A 23,090-nucleotide genomic window follows, 5' to 3' on the forward strand; every position below is an offset into this window, starting at 1 on the left:
CATGGGGCAGGGATCACTAGCAGGAGGGTCTCAGCCGATTGAAGTCACTAAAACACAGGACTGGGGACTTCAACGGTAGAGTACAGGGAAGGGTCTTGCGGCCTGCAGCATGCAGGGGGTCGGACCAGATGATCATAATGGTCCCTTCTGACCTTAGTGTCTATGAGTCTATGAGTCTATGAGGAGCGACGTGGCAGGGAAGGATGGAGACAGCGTGGGCAGGGAGCTGTCTTAGCCCTGATGCACTGCTGCTGGCACGTCTCTGCGCACCCCTTGGTGGGAGGGGGGCAGCAGGTCTCCATGCGTTGCCAGGGGTGGGGGCAGCACGCGGAGCCACCTCCCCCCCACCAGGGGCACGCAGAGATGTGCCAGCAGCCGGCCACTTCCAGGAGTGGCGTGGGCCCACTGGCCACAGAATGCAGGTAGCCTGCCTGAGCCCTGCTGCACCGCCAGCAGGTTGTCAGATGAGATTTGTCCTGCATTTGGGGGGGCCCCCGTCATTGTTTGTTTCCTGATAAACCCGCCTCTGCTGGGAGGGGCTCAGACAATGGGGTTTGTTAGTGGTAAGGGAGCCCAGCCCTGGTTGCTGGCTGCTGTTACCCAGCCGGCAGAAGGGCTGTCCTGAGGGTGGCCTTTGCATTCTCTGCCCTGGGCGAGGAGGAGGGGCCGGCTGAGAGAGTGGCTATTCACCTTTCGAGGAGAGGAAAGACCCTATTCGGACACAGACTGGCTAACCTAGTGAGGAGGGCTTTAAACTAGGTTCGACGGGGACAGGTGAGCAAAGCCCACAGGTAAGTGGGGAACATGGAGACCGGGGAGATGGGTCGGAAACGAGAGGGAGTGTGGGCTATATTGGCAGAGAGAAAGGAGAGTCAGGACAAAACCGGGAGGAAAGATCAAACCAGTATCTTAGATGCGTATATACAAATGCGAGAAGTATGGGGAATAAGCAGGAAGAACTGGAAGTGCTAATAAATAAATACAACTATGACATTGTTGGCATCACTGAAACTTGGTGGGATAATACACATGATTGGAATGTTGGTGTGGATGGGTACAGCTTGCTCAGGAAGGATAGACAGGGGAAAAAGGGAGGAGGTGTTGCCTTATATATTAAAAATGTACACACTTGGACTGAGGTAGAGATGGACATAGGAGACGGAAGTGTTGAGAGTCTCTGGGTTAGGCTTAAAGGGGCAAAAAACAAGGGAGATGTCCTGCTAGGAGTCTACTACAGGCCACCTAACCAGGTGGAAGAAGTGGATGAGGCTTTTTTCAAGCAACTAACAAAATCATCCAAAGCCCAAGATTTGGTGGTGATGGGGGACTTCAACTATCCGGATATATGTTGGGAGAATAACACAGCGGGGCACAGACTATCCAACAAATTCTTGGACTGCATTGGGGACAACTTTTTATTTCAGAAGGTTGAAAAAGCTACTAGGGGGGAAGCTGTTCTAGACTTGATTTTAACAAATAGGGAGGAACTCGTTGAGAATGTGAAAGTAGAAGGCAGCCTGGGTGAAAGTGATCATGAAATCATAGAGTTTGCAATTCTAAGGAAGGGTAGAAGGGAGAACAGCAAAATAGAGACAATGGATTTCAGGAAGGCAGATTTTGGGAAGCTCAGAGAGCTGATGGGTAAAGTCCCATGGGAATCAAGACTGAGGGGAAAAACAACTGAGGAGAGTTGGCAGTTTTTCAAAGGGACACTATTAAGGGCCCAAAAGCAAGCTATTCCGCTGGTTAGGAAAGATAGAAAATGTGGCAAAAGACCACCTTGGCTTAACCACGAGATCTTGCACGATCTAAAAAATAAAAAGGAGTCATATAAAAAATGGAAACTAGGACAGATTACAAAGGATGAATATAGGCAAACAACACAGGAATGCAGGGGCAAGATTAGAAAGGCAAAGGCACAAAATGAGCTCAAACTAGCTACGGGAATAAAAGGAAACAAAAAGACTTTTTATCAATACATTAGAAGCAAGAGGAAGACCAAAGACAGGGTAGGTCCACTGCTTAGTGAAGAGGGAGAAACAGTAACAGGAAACTTGGAAATGGCAGAGATGCTTAATGACTTCTTTGTTTCGGTCTTCACCGAGAAGTCTGAAGGAATGCCTAACATAGTGAATGCTAATGGGAAGGGGGTAGGTTTAGCGGATAAAATAAAAAAAGAACAAGTTAAAAATCACTTAGAAAAGTTAGATGCCTGCAAGTCACCCGGGCCTGATGAAATGCATCCTAGAATACTCAAGGAGCTAATAGAGGAGGTATCTGAGCCTCTAGCTATTATCTTTGGAAAGTCATGGGAGACGGGAGAGATTCCAGAAGACTGGAAAAGGGCAAATATAGTGCCCATCTATAAAAAGGGAAATAAAAACAACCCAGGTAACTACAGACCAGTTAGTTTAACTTCTGTGCCAGGGAAGATAATGGAGCAAGTAATTAAGGAAATCATCTGCAAACACTTGGAAGGTGGGAAGGTGATAGGGAACAGCCAGCATGGATTTGTGAAGAACAAATCATGTCAAACTAATCTGATAGCTTTCTTTGATAGGATAACGAGCCTTGTGGATAAGGGTGAAGCGGTGGATGTGGTATACCTAGACTTTAGTAAGGCATTTGATACGGTCTCGCATGATATTCTTATCGATAAACTAGGCAAATACAAATTAGATGGGGCTACTATAAGGTGGGTGCATAACTGGCTGGATAACCGTACTCAGAGAGTTGTTATTAATGGTTCCCAATCCTGCTGGAAAGGCGTAACGAGTGGGGTTCCGCAGGGGTCTGTTTTGGGACCGGCTCTGTTCAATATCTTCATCAACGACTTAGATATTGGCATAGAAAGTACGCTTATTAAGTTTGCGGATGATACCAAACTGGGAGGGATTGCAACTACTTTGGAGGACAGGGTCATAATTCAAAATGATCTGGACAAATTGGAGAAATGGTCTGTGTTAAACAGGATGAAGTTTAATAAAGACAAATGCAAAGTGCTCCACTTAGGAAGGAAAAATCAATTTCACACATACAGAATGGGAAAAGACTGTCTAGGAAGGAGTACGGCAGAAAGGGATCTAGGGGTTATAGTGGACCACAAGCTAAATATGAGTCAACAGTGTGATGCTGTTGCAAAAAAAGCAAACATGATTCTGGGATGCATTAACAGGTGTGTTGTGAGCAAGACACGAGAAGTCATTCTTCCGCTCTACTCTGCTCTGGTTAGGCCTCAGCTGGAGTATTGTGTCCAGTTCTGGGCACCGCATTTTAAAAAAGATGTCGAGAAATTGGAAAGGGTCCAAAGAAGAGCAACAAGAATGATTAAAGGTCTTGAGAACATGACCTATGAAGGAAGGCTGAAAGAACTGGGTTTGTTTAGTTTGGAAAAGAGAAGACTGAGAGGGGACATGATAGCAGTTTTCAGGTATCTAAAAGGGTGTCATGAGGAGGAGGGAGAGAACTTGTTCACCTTAGCCTCTAAGGATAGAACCAGGAACAATGGGTTTAAACTGCAGCAAGGGAGGTCTAGGTTGGACATTAGGAAAAAGTTCCTAACTGTCAGGGTGGTTAAACACTGGAACAAATTGCCTAGGGAGGTTGTGGAATCTCCGTCTCTGGAGATATTTAAGAGTAGGTTAGATAAATGTCTATCAGGGATGGTCTAGACAGTATTTGGTCCTGCCATGCGGGCAGGGGACTGGACTCGATGACCTCTCGAGGTCCCTTCCAGTCCTATAATCTATGAATCTATGAATCTATGAATCTATAATGTAAACCAGCCCATTGTAACAAGCACAGTCCTATGGAGCCCAGCCCAGCCCCTGCCCTCGGGCAGCGCTGCCTGCTGCCATTTCTCACTCCTGGCCGGGGTTTCCTCTTCTGTCAACGTCCAGGATACTGAACTCAGACCTCAGGGACAGGACCACTGACCACGGCTTTACCTGCGACAGCTGAGAACAACTTCCTGCATAAGCCAGGCCAGGAGAAGGGAAAGGCAGAGATGCGTTTTAACCCTCGCTTCTCCTCTCATTTCCCTTGGTGGCTGTGTCTGCACGGGCGATTGTTCTCCCTGTTGTTACCAGAGGCAGCACTCCACCCTGGCTAGCATCAGGAGAGGCTGCAGTGTAGATGGGGCTCCGGCAACTTTGTACCGCATCCGCTGGCTCTGCCCAGAGCAGGGGTTAGAAGACATGATGGTCAAAACACTTGTGTCCTCCGCCTGGTGCCAGGCTAACAGGGAGGCTTTGTCTCTCCCTAGTGGCTCAACCATATATAGACGGTTATGAGGCTGTGGCCTAGAGCAGGAAGCAAATGGCCCTGCAGGTGGAGCCTGTCTGGAGGGCCGGGAGGATTCAGGGCGTCACAGGCAGATCTGTGCACTCCAGCCAAGCTGTTATTCATGCACCCATTGTGCTAGGTCCTGTCTGAATGGGCTCTCCCCTGCCATCTAGTGATGAACCGGGGAAAAGACCTGAGGAGCGTTCTATTTGCACAGACACAACAACTCTGCCTAGGTGATCAGTGAACGGATCCGCTTGCCAAAGCAGAGGCAACGAGTAACTGTTGATGGTGGGGGGCACAATTTAAAGGTTTTGATAGTATGCAGAACCCATTCCCTGCAAATAAAATAAAATAAAATAAAATAAAATAAAAATATAAACCCTGGCAGAAATCCAGGCCTCTGTGCCAAAGTGATCAATTTTGGCTATTTTGGGTAAAGAAAGGCAACAGAGATGACTCCAGCAACTGGAGATCCAGATCTCTCTGTGCCACCATGTACAAATTTTATACTAGCTGCCTCGCGGCTGGGATCACAGACTGGTCAGTGAACGGAGGAGCTCCATCCAGAAAGGCTTCATGTCATGCGAAGGCTGTTACGAACACAACTTTGTCCTTCGAACTGCCATCCACACAGCCAGAAGGGCACTGAAGCAATATGCCATACCATGGCTTGACCTGCCTAATGCTTTCAGATTCATTTCCCACCAGCACATTTTTGCCACGATCCAAGAGTATAGGATGCCTGAAAACTTTCTACAACTGGTCCAGTAACTTTATGTAGGCTGCACCACCACCATCCACTCCATGGAAGGAGAGACTCCAAAAATTCCAATCCATAGCAGTGTGAAGCAAGGCAGTCCCCTCAGCCCCATTATTTTCAACCTAGCAATGGAACCACTCATTCGAGCGATCTCCCGTGGTCTAGACTGTTTGGACCTGTACAGCAACCGAATGAATATCCTGGCCTACGCAGACGATCTGGTCCTCATCACAGACAACCCTGAGAGTCTCCAACAAATGCTCAATGTCACCAGCCAGGCTACTAACTGGGACTCCACTTCAATGCTAGGAAATGCGCATCCCTGCATATTGATGGCAGTAGAAGGGACTTGGTCCAGGTGACACCATTCTAGATCCAGGGTGAACCCACGATCTTCCTTGAGGACGGGCAAGCATACCAACATCTGGGCATGCCCACGGTTTCCATGTCCAGCAGATATCTGAGGATTGATTGTGGAGATCCTATGGGATGTGGCCAAGATCGACTCCTCCCTACTGTCACCATGGCAGAAGATCAATGCCTTGAACACCTTCCTGATCCCCCGTATTTCATTTGTCCTGAGGGGATCTGCCATGGCGAAGGTACCTCTCGAGAAGATGGACAACACCATCAGGCAGCTAGTGAAGAAGTGGATGTTTCTTCCCCAGAGGGCCAGCAATGAACTTGGTGTACATCTCACACAGGCAGGGCGGCACCAACGTCCCTCGAATGGGTGATCTGTGCAACATTGCCATGATCTCTCGCGCCTTCTGACGTGCCCAGATGCCATGGTGAGGAACACCGCAGTGAGTGCTATGCATGATGTCATGAGGAAGCAAATCACCAGGACCTCTTCCAACCAAGATGTCGCCACCTACCTGAGCGGCTCCCTGGAAGGTGAAATTGGAAGAGAGGGGAGAGGCTTTGCTTTGGACTCATGCTCGCAATGCTACATGATGACCGGAGAAGTGTATTGGCTGCCATTGGATGTGGTACGAGGAATGCCAGGAGCTGGGAGTCCTGGTGCCACAGGTGAAGAATACAGAGCACACAATCATCACTCCAAGAGCTAGAACCATGCTGGAGACAACCCTGAAGGATGCCATCCGCTGCCAGTACGTGGGAAACCTGAAATGGAAGCTGGACCAGGACAAGGCCTTCGAGGTGACATCCAAGTGGGACACCAGCAATCACTTCCAGGGGCAGCTTCACCCAATTTGCCAACTGGAGGTTCATCCACAGGGCCCGTCTCAACTGCGTCCTGCTGAACGGAGATGTCTGTCACGGAAATCGGGACAAGCGATGCACGAAGTGTGGCTATGCCAATGAGTCCCTACCCCATGTCCTGTGCATCTGCAAGCCCCATTCCAGAGCCTGGCAGCTGCACCACAATGCCATCCAGGATCGCCTAGTCAGAGCCATCCTGCCACCTGTGGGGGAGGTGGCTGTGAACTCTGCCATCCCTGGAACGGACAGCCAACTGCGACCAGACATCGTCATCACTACTGAGGCACAGAAGAAGCGACAAAGAGTCCTGTGGCACCTTATAGACTAACAGAAATATTGGAGCATGAGCTTTCGTGGGTGAATACCCACTTCGTCAGATGCATGCTGCTTTGTTGCTTTTTACAGATCCAGACTAACACGGCTACCCCTCTGCTACTTAGCACAGAAGAAGATCATCATGGTGGATGTCACAGTTCCTTTTGAGAACAGGACCCCGGCCGCCTGTGACACCCAGGGGCAGCTCTATGTTTTTTGCTGCCCCAAGCACGGCAGGCAGGCGGCTTTCGGCGACGCGCCTGCAGGTGGTCTGCTGGTCACGCAGATTCGGCGGCATGCCTGCGGGAGGTCCGCCGGTGCCGTGCCATTGGCATCCCAGCCGCCAAATTGTCGCCGAAGCCACGGGACCGGCGGACCTCCCGCAGGCAGGCTGCTGCCTGACTGCCACCCTCACAGCGACCAGCAGGCCACCCCTCGCGGCTTGCCACCCCAGGCACACGCTTGCTGCGCTGGTGCCTGGAGCTGCCCCTGGTGACACCTGAACTCGAAAGCTGGAGAAATACACCCCTCGGGCTGACACTTTGAGAGCTAGGGGTTACCGGGTCCAAACTCACGCACTGATCGTGGGAGCCCTGGGCACATGGGATCCTACTAACAAGCGAGCATTGCAGGAATGCGGAATCGGTCAGCACTACGCTCGGCTGATGTGGCAACTCATGGTATCAGATGCGAAGCTGGGTTGGCACCAAGGGAACCGGACCAGGCCCAGGCTGGGGCATGGCTGCTGCCTGCTGCCTATCGTTTTCTGCCTGGCAACATTCTCCCACCCACCCCCATCGTCTGCCCCTGGGGTATGGCTGGGCAGGAGCTAGAACATTCTCTTCTCACCAGCCCCCCTGTTTAGTGAGGGCTGGGATCCCATGGGCTCCAGGACCGGGGCGGGACAAGCACACCCAGCCGGCTTGGGCAGTGAGCCAACGCCAGCCCAGAGGAGCATGGTGCACAGAGAAGCTCGAGAGCTCCCTCTACTGGGCACACAGGGTACGCACTGATCCCGCTGCATTTAAACATCAAAACAATCCTAAGGATTTTTTGGCAACTGACAGATCTGGAGCTGCTCCGGGCGAGCTGAGGAACGCTGTCTGTGGGGCTGGTGACTGGGCTGCTACCGTATGGACAGACTGATTTAGTTTAATAGGGGGCTGTTCGGAAGGGAGTGAATGGCTCAAGATAAGTCACCTCTCAGCAAACGCTGAGCTGTCAAGGGGCAATGCCAGAACTATTCGTTTTCATGATGTTGCCTCCTCTCCAGCCAACCCATAACCCTGGTTTGCACCAGGACGGAAGATACCAGGGAACATGGAAAGAACAAGACAGCTCTGGCAGGAGGAAAAGGGACCTGTCTGCGGTGAGGGGAAACCAGGCTGAGAAGCAGGGCCCCTCTGAGGCCATCTGACGAAGTCAGGCCTGCCTAGGTTGCCAGTGGGGGATGGCAGGACTCTAGGCAAGGCACACAGCTGGAGGCAGTTGTTTTAAAATCCATTTTCTCTAATGCTCTGTTCCTACTGCAAAGCAAGCCCTGCTCTGGGTCAGAAGGCTGTCAGGTCACGCTGCTCCACACAGGTCACAGACTTCCGCATGGAAGGCCACAGGACCTGAACCCAGCTGGATGTGGGGTAAGTGCAGTGGCTATACAGACAGCTGTCGCCCAGAGCCCATTCTAAGTGTGGTGGGCAAATCATGGCATTCCACCCCAGGAGAGGTAAAGGCACAAGGACCAGAGGTGAAAGTAAGCCGGTACGGGCAGGTACGGTGTGCCGGACCGGACCGGCTTCCCCAGGCTGGTGCTTTAAAGGGCCCGGGGCTCCCTGCAGCGGCCAGAGCCCCGGACCCTTTAAATCGCCTCCAGAGCCCCGCTGCCGCTACCCCGAGTCTCCAGCAGCCGGACTCAGGCGGTGCTTTAAAGGGCCTGGGGCTCCTGCTGCTGCGGGGAGCCCCGGGCCCCTTAAAGCACCGCCCGAGCCCGGCTGCTGGAGCCCCCGGCTAGCGGCAGGCCCTTTAAATCACCCCTTAGCCCCAGGGCTCCCAGCTGCCTCTGCAGCTGGTAACTCCAGGGGTGATTTAAAGGCCCTGGGACTCCCAGCCACAGCCGGAGCCCCACCTCTTCTGCCTGAGGCCCCACCCCTTCCAGTTGAAGCCACGCCCCCACTCAGTACTCCAGCATACCACTAAGTCCTTTAAGTTACTTTCACCCCTCACAAGGGCTGACATCAAAGGGGGGCCCTCAGAGACAAAAGAGGGGCCAGAGAGGCCCGAAGTGTCACTACGACCGGTCTCTGAACACTGGTTTGTTGCAGAAGCAGAGAAGTTTCCATCTCTTTATGGGGAGCCACTGCTCGGGATGTTAGTTGTTATACTCCTGTCTGCAAATACTGACACTTCCCAGGGTGCTCTGCAATGGCTGTACACGGGGGTGGGATTTGCTGATAACTGGGTTTAATCAAATAGATTTGTTGTCTCAAGTTTTAGGTGACAAAACTTTTGATTTTTACAATGTCAGGTGACAAGAGGCACCTGGGTCTCTAGGCAGCATGGTCCAGTGGACCAGGCAATGCACTGGATTCTGTCCCTGCCTCTGCCACAGCCGGCTGGCTGTCCTTGGGCAAGTCATCTCTGCTCACTGTGCCTGTCCCAGCCGCCGGCTGTCCTGGCTAGTCAGCGGGAAGCTCTTTGGGATGGGACCTAGCACAGTGGGGCCTCAAGACACTTCTGGAATGTTGATAAGTCACCATCAAACCAACTTCCCTCAGAGGCCTGACCCCCATCTCCCTTGCATCGCTTCCGGGCATGTGCACCTCGCAGCCCCAGCCTCTCCTTGCCCAGGACATTGCACTGAACTTCGAGATGGTGACATCACCATAGGTTGGAAATTTGGCTTAAGCTCCCCCAGAGCTGCCCACCCTGCTGCCCGCCTGCCGTGCCTAAGAACACAGTTCACCAGAGCCCTCTCCTAGCAGCGCCGGTTCTGTTCTGCCATTTGGTCCGAGAGCTGTAATTACTCCCAGTGCCTGTAAATCAGCTACGGAGCTCCCCACGAGAAGCCCAATCATTTCACCGTAGCTCTTTGGGAGTTGGGGACTGAACCACTAACTCCTCCGCCAGCCATGGGCCAATCTCTACCCTTTGGGGTAGCCCGACAGCTGCCCCACTGATTTTGGGGGCATTCCCCAGTAGATTTCTCTGCATGTACTACCATCACAGGGGCAGATTAGGGTTTTGTGGGGCTCCTGGGCCAGAGTAAGTGGGGGCCCTTCCCCACCCCTTCCGCCTGCAGTCCGTCCCCCCCATCCACTCCCTCCCCCAGAGCTCCTGCCAGGGAAATGGAGTCAGGACATGGGGGCTTGCCCCAGTCTGCCCACCCACCCGGCACTCCTTCCAGGGAGGGGGGTTGGAGCGTGGGGGTGCCCATTTTTCCAGGGGGTCCCAATTGTCCAGGGCGCCTGGGTACAGGCCCCATTGGCCCAGTGGCTAATCTGCCACTGGTCACACACTGCTGCAGGAGACATGGAAAGGGTGTCCCAGAGAGACAGAGCTGAGTCAGGCTGATCCACTGCACATCTGGGAGCCTTTAATCACATCGATTAGTGCTTGGTCCAGTCCTGGGCTCCCACTGTGCTTACCCCACATGGCAGGCACAGACCCATCGGGGACTGGGACGGCCAGCTCAGGGGCTCCTCAGCGTGACCCTGGCACCGGCTTGGTAGAGGGTGAAAGCTGACAGTCTGCTCTGTGCCCATCTCTGAGGAACACCATCCCATATGGCAATCCTCGCGGGCAACAGCCGAACAGGCCTGGAGCAGGGACTCCCTCCCAGCCCTAGAAGAGGCGCCCCCAGAAGGGGAAGAGAGGCACTGCCCTGCCGGGGAGCTTGCCCCAGCCAGGCTGTCACTGCTCCGTGGGTATGGAGAGGAGCAGCCCACCCCTTGTCGTGTCTGTACCACTGGGAGTTACAAATCCACGGGACTGGGCCGGGGCAGCCTCCCCTGGGCAAAACAGGCTCATTTCCTCCATCTCTGTGCAGCCGGCACGGGGTGCCCTGGCACAAGCGCTCTCACTGCTGGGGAGTGCCTAGTCCCTCTGGGGGCCAGCAGAGTCCCACAGGAGAGCAAAGCCGCCGGCCTGGACAGTAGCCAGCTCTGGGGGAGGGAATGATTTCACAGCACCTTCTAGAGGAGGCGACGCCGGGGTTCCGCCTGTCCAATCCGCTGCCCGGTCCTGCGACGCCAGGCCTGATCTCGCAGGCTGCACGGGCGCTATTGTCAGCTGGTGGTTGCTGCGTGCTCCCTGGCACTGCACCACCCTGCTGGGCTCATGCTGCTCCATGATCTCCCCTTCCCCCCCAGCCACACAGCACCTGGCCACAGCCACCCAGGGCAGCCCCTGCTGCGCTGGGCAGGGACCTCCCACAGCCACCTACCCTTTCCTTTCACTGTGGAATGGCCGATCTTCCTCCGCCTGTTCACACGTGCCCCTCTCTGCTTCCGCGGCAAGGCTGGGACTACAGCAACCTTCACCTCAGGGGACAATGCACGCGCCAGCTCCATGCTCCGGAAAGTCCAGTCCCTCCCTGCCCGAGAGAACACAGCACAGCTCACTCAGCACCCGGCACAGACAGAGCGTGCCAGGCTGTGCAGCACCCTCCTCCTCACCTTCTCCAGGTACAATCATCCCCCGCCCAGCCCTGCCCTGCCCCAGACACCCGCCAGGGCCCTCACACGCTGCGACGGAGCAGAGACATTCCCCCTCTGGATGCATCATGGATTTGGCAATCTCCACTAAACCCTCAGTCCAGGAGCTGGGAAGGAGATCGCTCTGCGAGCACGCCCCTGACCTGTAACTGAGAGCAGCAAGCAGCAGCAGCTCCCTGAACCATGGCAAGGGGCCAACCTGTGAGCTCACCCTTGGTTTAGACGCAGATTTGCCACAAAGCGAAGGAATCGTTTCCCACTGGTCCACCTTGGGACACAGAGCTCATGTACAAACCCAACCTAGCCTCAGTCGACACCAGAATAGAAAGCGAAGCCCTACATGGGCTTGTCTGTTCCCAGCACTGCAGAGTCAGCAGGCGTCAGTGGGAGCAGACACAAGCCAACTCAGAGCACGCGTGAAAGTCCCACCCTAAGACTGTTAGTGCAGCTGTTAGTGATGTCACAGTCCACCCTGCTGTGTACCCTGCTTAGCCAGCACATAAGCACTGCTCTGGAGAGGGCACTGCATTGTCCAATGTCCTTCTAATAGCACAGAAAGAATTTCAGGGGCAGTTCAGAGTCCTTGGTTGCTGGTCAAATAACTTTTTCTTGTCTAATCCTTTGTGAGCAGTGAAGCACGGCTAGGGTGACCAGACAGCAACTGTGAAAAATCGGGACGGGGGTGGGGGGTAATAGGAGCCTATATAAGAAAAAGACCCAAAAATCGGGACTGTCCCTATAAAATCGGGACATCTGGTCACCCTAAGCATGGCTGTGGGTGCGACAGCCAGCTAGCCTTGTTAAAATCCCTTTGTGTTGTGGATGTCTACAGGCCCACACAGACCTTGTATAAATAAGAGTGACGTTCTGGAGCACAGGTTTATTTTCACATAACCTGCTTCCCAGTCACCACAATACTGCACTTGGGTTGGTTATAAACCACTGAGAACAGAAATCCAATTACTAGGGGGGAAATGGGTCCTTAATGGGATTTGGGCCCTTTCTAAATATCTCTTTTTGCCTGCCCACCCCAAACACATACACTAAACAAATATACAGAAGCAACGGTATTGTCTGAACACACCCTACACCCAATTCTTCCACAGGGTCATAACCAGCCACACCTCAGTTCTGTACGTCACAGGGGAGAAGCAGCAAAGAATTAAGACCCAGACACATCTGACTGACACTTGTTTCATGTACCGTAAGGTCTTCTCTTTCAGGCATGCTGTAGGGAAACAGGGTGTGGGCAGTCATGCCTAATAGTTACAGCCAGCCGCCTGGAACAGGTGCGGGGTCAGAACTGGAGTCGGCATCAGGAGTCAAAGCCGGGCAGTGTTGGGGTTGGGTGTAGGAGCAGGAACTGGGAACAGACGGGGCTGTGGGCTAAGGAGGCCAGGAACAGGCTGAAGGCAAGTAGGCAGGGGCCATAGTAACAAACAGCCAGGGAATCACCTTGTTCCTGTGCCTCTTTCCGGTGTAATGAGTCCATCCCTGCCTGTCGGTGGGGCTGGACGTCTCCCCCATCGGGAGCTTTGTGGGAAGGGCTGTTCGCAAATTAGAGCTTCGCTAGCCCCCTTTTTCAATGAGTCAGGTGAGCTGCCTCCAGGTGAACTTTTAGGTCATCTTGGGTTTGACATCTCTGTTGTATCCAGTCCAGGGCTGCTGGGTTGTGGGAAGTTGCAGGTAGCTGCAGGTATAGCTAAGGGTGGAACCCATAGTTTGAGGGGGGGAAGGGCTTTGCCCCATAGAAGCATGCTCTGCATTATTGTATGTGAACTCTGCCTGAGGTAGCAACAAGGACCAGTCATTCTGGGGGAGGTGGTTTATATAGCATCGAAGATACTGCTCCAGGATCTGGTTAATTTTCTCCACTTGACCACTTGTCTTATGATGGTAGGCAGAGGAGAGACAAGATCAGATGCCCAAAATCTGAAGAGCTTCTTGCCAACAGCAGGAGGTAAATTGCACACCGTGGTCAGAGACAATGTGCTTCAGGAGGCCATGGAGGTGGATGACTTGGTCCACCAGAGTTCTTTGTCCAAAATGTTGCTATTTTTCTCCATAGGTGTGACTTTCCTGGAATAAAAGGTGCACGGATGTGGCAACTGTTGAGGACCGTACCTTTGGGAAAGCACTGCTCCAAGTCACCAAGTTGGAAGCATTCGCTTTGATGGTGAAGGCCTGCATGGTGTTGGGGTGGACCAATATCAGAGCAGTGGTAGATGCAAATTTTACTTGCTCAAAGGCCTTCTGGGCCTCAGGAGACCAGAGGAACCTGGTGTTTTTCCAGAGCAGGTCAGCGAGGGGGCGATACACTTTGAGAACTTTAGACTGAATCACTGGTAGAAGTTCACGAATCCTAGGAAACACCGTAGTTTGCAAACATGCTGTGGCGTTGCCCACTCGAGGACTGCCTTTACCTTGCGCAGATCCATTTTGATACTAGAAGGATATAGGATGAACCCTAGAAATTCTACGGAGGACTGCTCAAAGGTGCATATTTTACTCCTGGGGGAAATCTGCACCACTGTGCAATGCAGAGTTTTGCAGAATTAATGTGGGGTGCACAGAATTCCCCCTCCCCCCCAGAAATAGGCTGCAGAGATGTTGGCGACCACTAGGGGCCGCTGGACCTGGCAGAGCCCAGCTTGTAAATAGAAGACAAAGCTGGGAGGAGCGGGGGGAGCTGGAGGGTTCCCAGCACACTCTGGAGGAAGGAGGTGGTGCACAGGAAACTCCATGCAACCCTGGGATCCAGCATCAGGCTGTTTCTCCCTCTGGATCCCTGGGCTCTGGGGGGTAGGGTCTGTGAGTGCCTGGCCTCGGGTGGGGAGCTTGCAGCTGGGCTCTGGGGGGTAGAGGGTGTGAGTGTCTGGGCGGGGGGGGGGGTTTTGGTGTGGCTAAGGTTGCCGGAGGGGTCCCATCAAAAAAGCTTTTTTTTTTTTTTTTGTCTGGCTCAGGTTGAACTTTTTGGGCAAGTTTCAGCTAAAACAGTTCAGCTGTTCCCAAGAAGAAGTTTAGTGGAAAATTCATTGTTTGCCAATATTGGAACAAATCTGATTACTCCTGGGGTAAAATCTGATTACTCCTGCACCAAAAAATTAAAAATTCTGCGCACAATATTTTAAAATTCTGCAAATTTTATTTGTCAAAATAACACTATATAATCAGGCCATTTTCAATTATTTTGATAATTTATTTCAAAATACCTGTCAGCAAGTATGTCCGTAACAATACAGACACACACACAAATTCCCCCAGGAGTAGAGAGCTAAAGAAACTCTTACGACAGCCCAGTTCCTGCTTCTCTGCCCCCTCCCTCCCAGAGCCCAGCCAGGGGGGCACTCCCCCCAGAGGCCAGCTGTGGGCCCCCTCCCCCGGTCCAGACACTCACACCCCCTCCCCCCGCCCCCAGAGCCCAGCTGCACCTAGTGTAACCAGACAGCAAGTTTGAAAAATCGGGACAGGGGATGGGGGGTAATAGGCGCCCATATAAAAAAAAACCCCAAATATCGGGACTGTCCCTATAAAATCAGGACATCTGGTCACCCTAGCTGTGCCCCCTCCCCCAGCCCAGACACTCACACCCTCTACCCCCCAGAGCCCAGGGATCCAGAGGGAGAAACACCCTGATGCTGGGTCCCAGGTTACATGGATTTTCCTGTGTCACTGCCTGCTTCCTTCAGGGCATGCTGGGAACTGCAGCTGCTGGGAACCCTCCAGTTCCCTCCCTCTCCCCCCAGCCTTGTCTTCTATTTGCCAGCTGGGCTCTGTCGGGTCCAGTGGCCCCTAGTGGTGACCAACATCTCTGCAGCCTATTTCTATGGGTGGGGAAGGAAATTCTGTGCACCCAACCTTAATTTCTGCAAAATTCTGCATTGCGTATTGGCACAGAATTCCCCCAAGAGTAAAATCTTACAGACAAGTTGAGAAGCTCTAGCACCTCCTTGCTTTGGGACAGGGGCTTGCAATTTGTCAGGGGGGTTGCCCTAAAATTGCAGTTTTCACATGCTCAGTAGAAACTTGCTAGAATTTGGCAGCTAAATTCTCTGAAAATTCTCTCTGCACCGAGCATGCTCCAGCCCCTCACAACTCCTACACGTGACTGGTCTGCACGTGCACCATCCCCACAGAGGAAGTAAGCGTGCAAAGCCCAGAGTTGCAGGGGATGAGCAGGACTTTGCCTGACAGGGACCATTGTGGGTCTGGCAGCGGAACGGAGCCTGTGTCTCCGGTGCTCTCAGCGGAGGGGAAGGATGAAGCTGCCAAACTCCAATACAGAGGGTGAGAAATGACAGGGGAGGGGGAGAGCTGCAAGGCAGCGGGACAGGAGTAGGAGCCCGGAGGGCAGGAGAGAGTGGGGGGAAGGGGTTAGGATCTGGGAGGGGGCAAGGGGCAGGAGCAGAGGGGGCAGAACAGAAGGCAGGCGGGACAGGAACAAGGAAGGGAGAGGGGCAGGAGAAGGTTGTATCATAATGCACACGCAGCAGGGTGCAGAGTTATGGCTGCTGTAAATCTAGCATTTCCTATCTTTGGACTGCTTGACTTTGTCCCCTAAAGAGCGTCCTGTGACTCTTGTGCTGAGGTGTAACGTACAGCTCCAGAACACTGCTGGAACGCCCAGCAGCACCTGCCAGGCTCACCCGATGGCCCGGGGGCGTATGCAGCACAACCCTAGGTGTTGCTTGGCAGAGCTCTACCTGGGAAGCCTTCGGTTTTCCTCGATTCTAAGGCCAGAAGAGACCATTGTGATCAGCCAGTCTGAATTCCTGTGTAACGCAGGCCAGAGACCTGCCCCAAAATAATCCCTGGGGCAGAGCTTTTAGAAAAACACCCAGTCTTAATTTCAAAATGGTCAGTGATGGAGAATCCATCACGACCCTTGATAAATTGATCCGGCGGTTAATTACCTTCCCTGTTAAAAATGTACATCTTAGTTCCAGTCCGAATTTGTATAGCTGCAACTTCCAGCCATTGGATCATGTTAGACCTTTGTCTGCTAGATTGAAGAGCCCGTTTTCAAATATTTGTTCCCAGTGTAGGTACCTATAGACTGTGCTCAAGTCGCCCCTTGACCTTCTCTTTGCTAAGCTCCTTGGGGGCTCCTTGAGTCTGTCACTAGAAGGCAGGTTTTCTAATCCTTTTATCATTCTTGTGGCTCTTCTCTGAACCCTCCAATTTATCACCATCCTTGAATTGTGGACACCAGAACTGGACACAATATTCCAGCAGCAGTCACACCAGTGCCAAATCCAGAGGTAAAATGACCTCTCTGCTCCTACTTAAGCGTCCCCTCTTTATGCATCCAAGGATCGCATTTTGACCACAATGTCACACTGGGAACTCATGTTCAGCTGATTATTCCACCACAAACCCCAAATCTTTTTCAGAGTCCCTGCATAATGCCCCCATCCTGTCAGTATGGCCGACATTCCTTCTTCCTGGATGGATACGTTTACATTTAGCCGAATGAAAACACATAGTGTTTGTTTGTGCCCAGCTCATCACATGATCCAGATTGCTCTGTATCCGTGACCGGTTCTCTTCATTTTTACCACTCCGCCAGCCTTTGTGTCATCTGCAAATTTCACCAGTGGTGACTTTATGTTTTTGTGTATGTCATTGATAAAAATGTTAAGTAGCATAGGGTCAAGAACTGATCCCCACAGGACCCCACTAGAAACACCCGCTCCATGGCAGTTCCCTCATTACAATGGCATTGTGAGATCTATCAGTTAGCCAGATGGCAATGCCCAGGTAGAGGTTCGGGCACCAGTTAAGTGAGACCTGGGAGGCTGGGGGGATGCTTCTCAGTTCCTGCGGCGGCAGCCCGCCTGACACACACGTGGCTCAGTCAAACCCAGGAGGTGCTGTTGTTACTCCCAGGCTCAGACTGGGGCCTCAAGCAGACAAAGTTCGAACAAGTCGACATCTCTGCAAGGGGACCAAGAGCAGCCCCTCGGATCCGGTGGTCTGATGGTCATGTGCACTGTTCCATGTCAGGTGTAAAGGCACAGTCCTCACCCCCTGCAGTCATTACACAGCTACTTACGTGGCCCCCAGCTCTGCAGTCTCTCAGCACCTCACAATCCTTAATGTTTGCCCTCTCTGCACTCCAGGGTCACACAAGGAGTCTGTGGCAGATCAGGGACTCGCACCTGTGTGCTGTTGGGCAGGTTAACCACTCCAGGGCTCAGTTCCCCAGCAGGACAATGAGGAGAACAGCAGAGTTCATTAAAGACTGTGAGGTGCTCAGATCCCAGTGAGGGGGGCCTCACCCAGGAAGCACTTCAGGTCCCCAGGGGGAAGGCGTCACTGCGAGGCCTTGTCCCTGTATCCCTCGGAGCAGCATTTCTCCATAGGGCCCACGGAGAGCGATCAGGGATGCGAGGCATTGGCAGGGGTATTACAGCATAAAGCAAAGGCTGGTTCTGCCCCCCACCCCTGCAGTTGCTCAGCACACCCACGAACTATCCTGGGTGTCACCATGGGGGAGGGAAGGGTGCACAGGCTGGGACTTGGAATAAGGGGTTGCCCACCTGAGGCGCAGGGCTCTCGATCCGTGTTACGAACCCCGGGGGTGTCACGCGTGCCCCTCACTCTGCACTGATTGCAGCAGGGTGTCCGGGGACGCCTACTGCCCCACTCTTCACTGAGGCTGAAAGCTACTGAGCCCTGGGTCCATGCCGGGCAGGCCAGGCTCGGCCGACCAGCCTCTGTGTCCTAGAGGCTTCGAAAGGGGAACAAGGGCAGCCTGTGCTCGGGAGACACGGGAGCGCTAGATGCTGGGACCACCAGGAGGGTTTGCCTGAGAGACTCCTATGCAGAAAGAAGCCGCTGTCTCCAAACGCCGTCCAGAGCACAGACACCGGGGACGCCTCCTGCTCTGAGCCACAGGGCTCCAGCTGAGTCCAGCCACACCTGTGTCTTCAGCAAGGCAGACAGCTCCCGGCAAAGCCGGGCATCCGGGCTCTGACCAGAGCCTGCACTCGGGTAGCCAGACAGACCCACCCACATCAATGGCTGCAGGCCCAGGTTGGCCCGTACTTTTTCCTAAGTCCCTCTGAGGAAGAAACATCCTGCAAGATACTGTGGGGACAGTAAAGCAATGTGTGTGTGTGTGCACGTGTTTGTGTGTGCGCGTGTGTGTGTGCCTCTGTGTGTGTGTGTGTGCATGCATCTCTGTGTGCACATCTGTGTGCCTCTGTGTGTGTGCGCGCATGTGCCTGTGTGTGCGCGTGCACCTGTGTGTACATCTGTTTGTGTGCCCGTGTGTGTGCCTGTTCCTGTGTTTGCGTCTGTGTGTGTCCAGCACCTAGCGCAGTAGGGCCCAGATTCGCACTGGAGCCTGGAGGCCCTGCAAAAAGACGTGCCCCCTCGTTCAGCCCTGGTCAGGCACGCAGGCCGAGAGGCAACTCCACAGCAGTTGCTTGGAAGGGACATTTGCCTGGTAGCAAACTGGCCTTTCCCCAGGAGTGAGTTTGATCCCGTTGGGAGCAGGCGCTGGCTCCATCTCAGCCCAGCTGCATTTTCACACGCTAGCCCTAGAAACGGGGGGGTTGGCTCCAAACCTGGGAAACCAGCAGCCCAACAGCAGCAGGGTGGACACCAAGTCACCAAGCAAGGGAAAGCATGAGAGACGCTGAGCCCAACGGCTGACTATTGTCCTGCTGCTATAAATCACAGCCTCTGGGGTGGGCGAGGAGACACATACAGACACTGACCCATTATTCTGCACCGGCTCCTGAACAAAGAGCTCGGCTTTGTTTGGACTGGCCTCCCTCCTGCTTCACTCAGCTACAGCGACCCGATGGAGCTGCTGGAGGTATTGACGGACGCAAGCACCCTGCAGAACCTGCCGGTGACACTTCCCGTGCTCAGCAAGACACTGGGTCCAGGTTTAAAAGGGGCCTCAAACCCCCAGTGTGAGTGGTTAGTTTCCTCTTCATCCCCTCCCAGGGACACAAAGGAAGGGGCCGAAATCCCCAAGCTGGGCACAAGGACTAGGACATACGTCCCTCAGAACAACAGCGTAAGAGCAATTCACGCACGAGGCCAGGCTCCCAATCCATTTGAGTCATTTTCCTATTCGCCAAGAGCAATGCTGATCTGTCCCGTACCCAGAGCCGAGCTGCTCAACCCAAACATGATGCTGGAAACCAGAAGCCAGCTCCGCTACCTGCCCAGTGAATGGGCGAGAGACAGCAGGCCAGTCTCAGCACCCAGCTGCTCTCAAACTCTGTCCTGATGAATCTGACCCCCTCCTCCGTGCCGTATCCATTCACAAAAAGCTGTGGGAGATGGCGGGGGGGGGGGGGAAGAGACCCTGACCAAGGCATTATTTCTTCTTTAATTGCTGCTTGTTTACTTAGAAACTGAGCAGCCTTGGGGCCCAGGCTGTAAATAAATGGCAGCGTGTAAACAATCACTGGTAACTATTTCAAAAAGGCAGAAATGACTCCAGGACCTGGGTAAAAATCAGACCCCTGGAGACTGCTGGGTTGGTTCTGTTTTTAGAGAAGCCCACTCCCAATCATAAGGTAACTCCTTTCTCTTCATGTACCAATATATTTATTCCTGCATCTGTAATTTTCACTCCATGCATCTGAAGAAGTGGGTTTTTTATCCATGAAAGCTTATGCCCAAATAAATCTGTTAGTCTTTAAGGTGCCACCAGACTCCTCGTTGTTTCTTTCTCTTCTGCTGCTAAGAGTTGTGTGAAGGTGGAGGGGGTCGCGGGGCATCCTGGCTCCTGTCCCAATGTCCCACGATGCATTGCTTTGCATCCCAGCAATCCCTGTGCTTCCGTCTGCATTTGGCGCCGTCTTTCAAACGTGTGTGTACTGTGCGCCCTGCCTCTTTGGGCTGCAGGAATGGATCCCACACTGCTGACCAATGTGCTGCTCGCTCTCACTAATACGTCACGCATGGCAATGGAGTTATTCCTTAAACTACAAAAGCAAGAGGAGTGCGACATTGATCTCGCCACGTGTACTAGCTACAACACGAGGTTGCTTGTGGCATTCACAGGGGTGCTGACCACAGTGGAACACCACTTTTGGGCTCGGGAAACAAGCGCTGAGTGGTAGAATCACATCATCATGCATGTCTGGGAATATGAGCAGTGGCTGCAGAACTTTCGGATAAGGAAACCACATTCATGGGACTTTGTGATGAGCTCACCCCAGCCCTGCGGCACAATGACACAAGAACGAGAGCTGCCTTGTGGTTGGAGAAATGTGTGGCGATTGCACTGTGGAAGCTGGCTACTCCAGACTGCTACCGATTGGTCACTAACCAGTTCAGAGTGGGAAAGTTGACCATTGGACTCATGTTGATGGAAGTCTGCAGGGCCATTAATCGCATCCTGCTCTCTAAGACCATGACTCTGGGCAACATGCATTGTGGATGGCTTTGCACAAATGGGCTTCGCACACTGCGGAGGGGTGATAGATGGTATGTATATTCCAATTCTGGCACCAGACCACCTAGCCACTGAGTACATTAATCAGAAGGGGTATTTCTCTATGGTTCTCCAGGTGCTTGTGGATCACCGTGGGCGTTTCATGGACATTAACGCAGGCTGGTCTGGAAAGGTGCATGACACACGCATCGTTCGGAACACTGGCCTGTTCAGGAAGCTGCAAGCAGGGACTTTCTTCCTGAACCAGAAGATCACGTAGGGGAAGTCGAAATGCCCATTGTGATCCTGGGAGACCCCGCCTATCCCTTAATGCTGTGGCTTATGAAGCCATACACGGGGCACCTTGACAGCAGCAAGGAGCAGTTCAACAACAGGCTGAGCAAGTGCAGGATGACTGTTGAGTGTGCTTTTGGCCATTTAAAGGTCCGCTGGCGCTGCCTGTATGGGAGGCTGGACCTGGCCGATGACAATATTCCTGTGCTTATAGCCGCGTGCTGTGCGCTGTATTATATTTGTGAAGGGAAGGGTGAAAGCTTCACTTAGGGCTGTACCACTGAGGCTCAGTGCCTGGAGGCTGAACTTGAACAAGCAGAGACCAGGGCTATTAGAGGGGCGCAGCATGGGGCAATAAGGATCAGGGATGCCTTGAGGCAGCAACTTGAAGCTGAAAGTCACTAATATTTGTTGCTATGCTCGGGAGTGCAGTGCTTGTAATGCTAGGAGGTGATTGTGATTGGTGCAGACGATACACTATGAAGGTTTAAGAAAATTGCCTGTTGCTTTGCAGGGCTCTGTTTGCTTTCAATTAATAGAATAAAGATTGCTTTCAAACCAAAACAATTCTTTTATTAAAAAACAACTGGAGGAGAGAGACAAACAAAAAACAAACACACATCAGCACTGAGGGGGATGGGGAAAGGGAAGGTCCCAGGAGGAGGTGGGGTCCTGGGATAGTTAAAGTTTTGTGTATGTCCAGATATCCAACCTTCTCCTTTGGAGTACAGTGCAGTGGGTATTGTACTTCAGCGGGGCTAAACTGCAGAGGGACGCGTGTTGAGTGCAGTGGGTACTGGGAGTCTGCAGGGCTGGACTGTGACAGGGCAGGAGTGGAATGCAGCAGGTACAGACTGGAGCCAGGAGGTTGATAAGAGTGTGTTGGGAGTGTCTGGGGGGGCGCATGGGAAAGAGTTTTGCGATAGTGGTTGCAGGGGAGGGCGGGCACAGAGCGGCTCAGTTTGCAGTGCTAGTAGCGCCTGGAGCGTGCCCACTTGGCGCTCCATAATGTTTAAGAGCAGCTCCGTGGTTTTGTTCTGGCGCGCTGCATTCTCCTTTTGGTCCCTCTTCTCACTGTCCCGCCACTCCTTCAATTCTTGTTTTTTGGTTGCAGAGTGAATCATGACCTCACGCAGAAAGTCCTCTTTAGTTCTTTGTGGCCGCTTTCTAATCCTGTGCAGCCATTCAGCTGGTGATAACAAAGAGGGAGGCTGGGCCCCCAAGATCATATCCGTGAAGCCAAAATGCAACATTTTACAGAAACAGTATTGTTTGCAACACCCAGACCACTGATTCAGTGATTTAAAACACAGCCACTATTCACATACCTATCACTAACTGGCTGACCCCAGGCAAGCACACAGAATCATAGACTATCAGGGTTGGAAGAGACCTCAGGAGGTCATCTAGTCCAATCCCCTGCTAAAAGCAGGACCAACAGCAATGAAATCATCCCAGCCAAGGCTTTGTCAAGCCAGGCCTTAAAAACATCTAAGGATGGAGATTCCACCACCTCCCTAGGTAACCCATTGCAGTGCTTCACCACCCTCCTAGAGAAATATGTTTCCTAATATCCAACCTAGACCTCCCCCACTGCAACTTGAGACCATTACTCCTTGTTCTGTCATCTACTACCACTGACAACAGTCTAGATCCATTCTCTTTGGAACCCCTCTTAGGTAATTGAAGGCTGCTATCAAATCCCCCCTCACTCTTTTCTTCTGCAGACTAAAGCCCAGTTCCCTCAGCCTCTCCTCATAAATCATGTGCTCCAGTCCCCTAATAATTTTTGTTGTCCTCCGCTGGATTCTCTCCAGTTTGTCCACATCCCTTCTGTAGTGGGGGGGACCAAAACTGGACACAATACTCCAGATGTGGCCTCACCAGTGTCGAATAGAGGGGAACGATCACGTCCCTCGATCTGCTGGCAATGCTCCTACTAATACAGCCCATTATGCCATTGGCCTTCTTGGCAAAAAGGGCACACTGCTGACTCATATCCAGCTTCTCATCCACTGTAATCCCCAGGTCCTTTTCTGCAGAACTGCTGCTTAGCTAGTCAGTCCCCAGCCTGTATCAGTGCATGGGTTTC

The 23,090-nt window shown here is 52.8% G+C and overlaps 1 protein-coding gene across 1 annotated transcript in view; it reads right to left on the bottom strand.

Annotated features, from left to right (window-relative positions):
• Positions 1–11,180, bottom strand: part of LOC117889358 (regulator of G-protein signaling 3-like) — a gene marked incomplete in the record, with an annotated part of 146,707 nt that extends 135,527 nt beyond the window's left edge. Inside the window, 1 exon segment of the mRNA XM_034793379.1 lies at positions 11,028–11,180. Within this exon segment, the coding sequence (XP_034649270.1) occupies positions 11,028–11,154 (127 nt within the window).
• Positions 11,181–23,090: the final 11,910 nt, after the last annotated feature.

Source organism: Trachemys scripta, chromosome 17 (assembly GCF_013100865.1).
Source record: "Trachemys scripta elegans isolate TJP31775 chromosome 17, CAS_Tse_1.0, whole genome shotgun sequence".
In the NCBI taxonomy this organism is placed as follows: Eukaryota; Metazoa; Chordata; order Testudines; family Emydidae; genus Trachemys; species Trachemys scripta.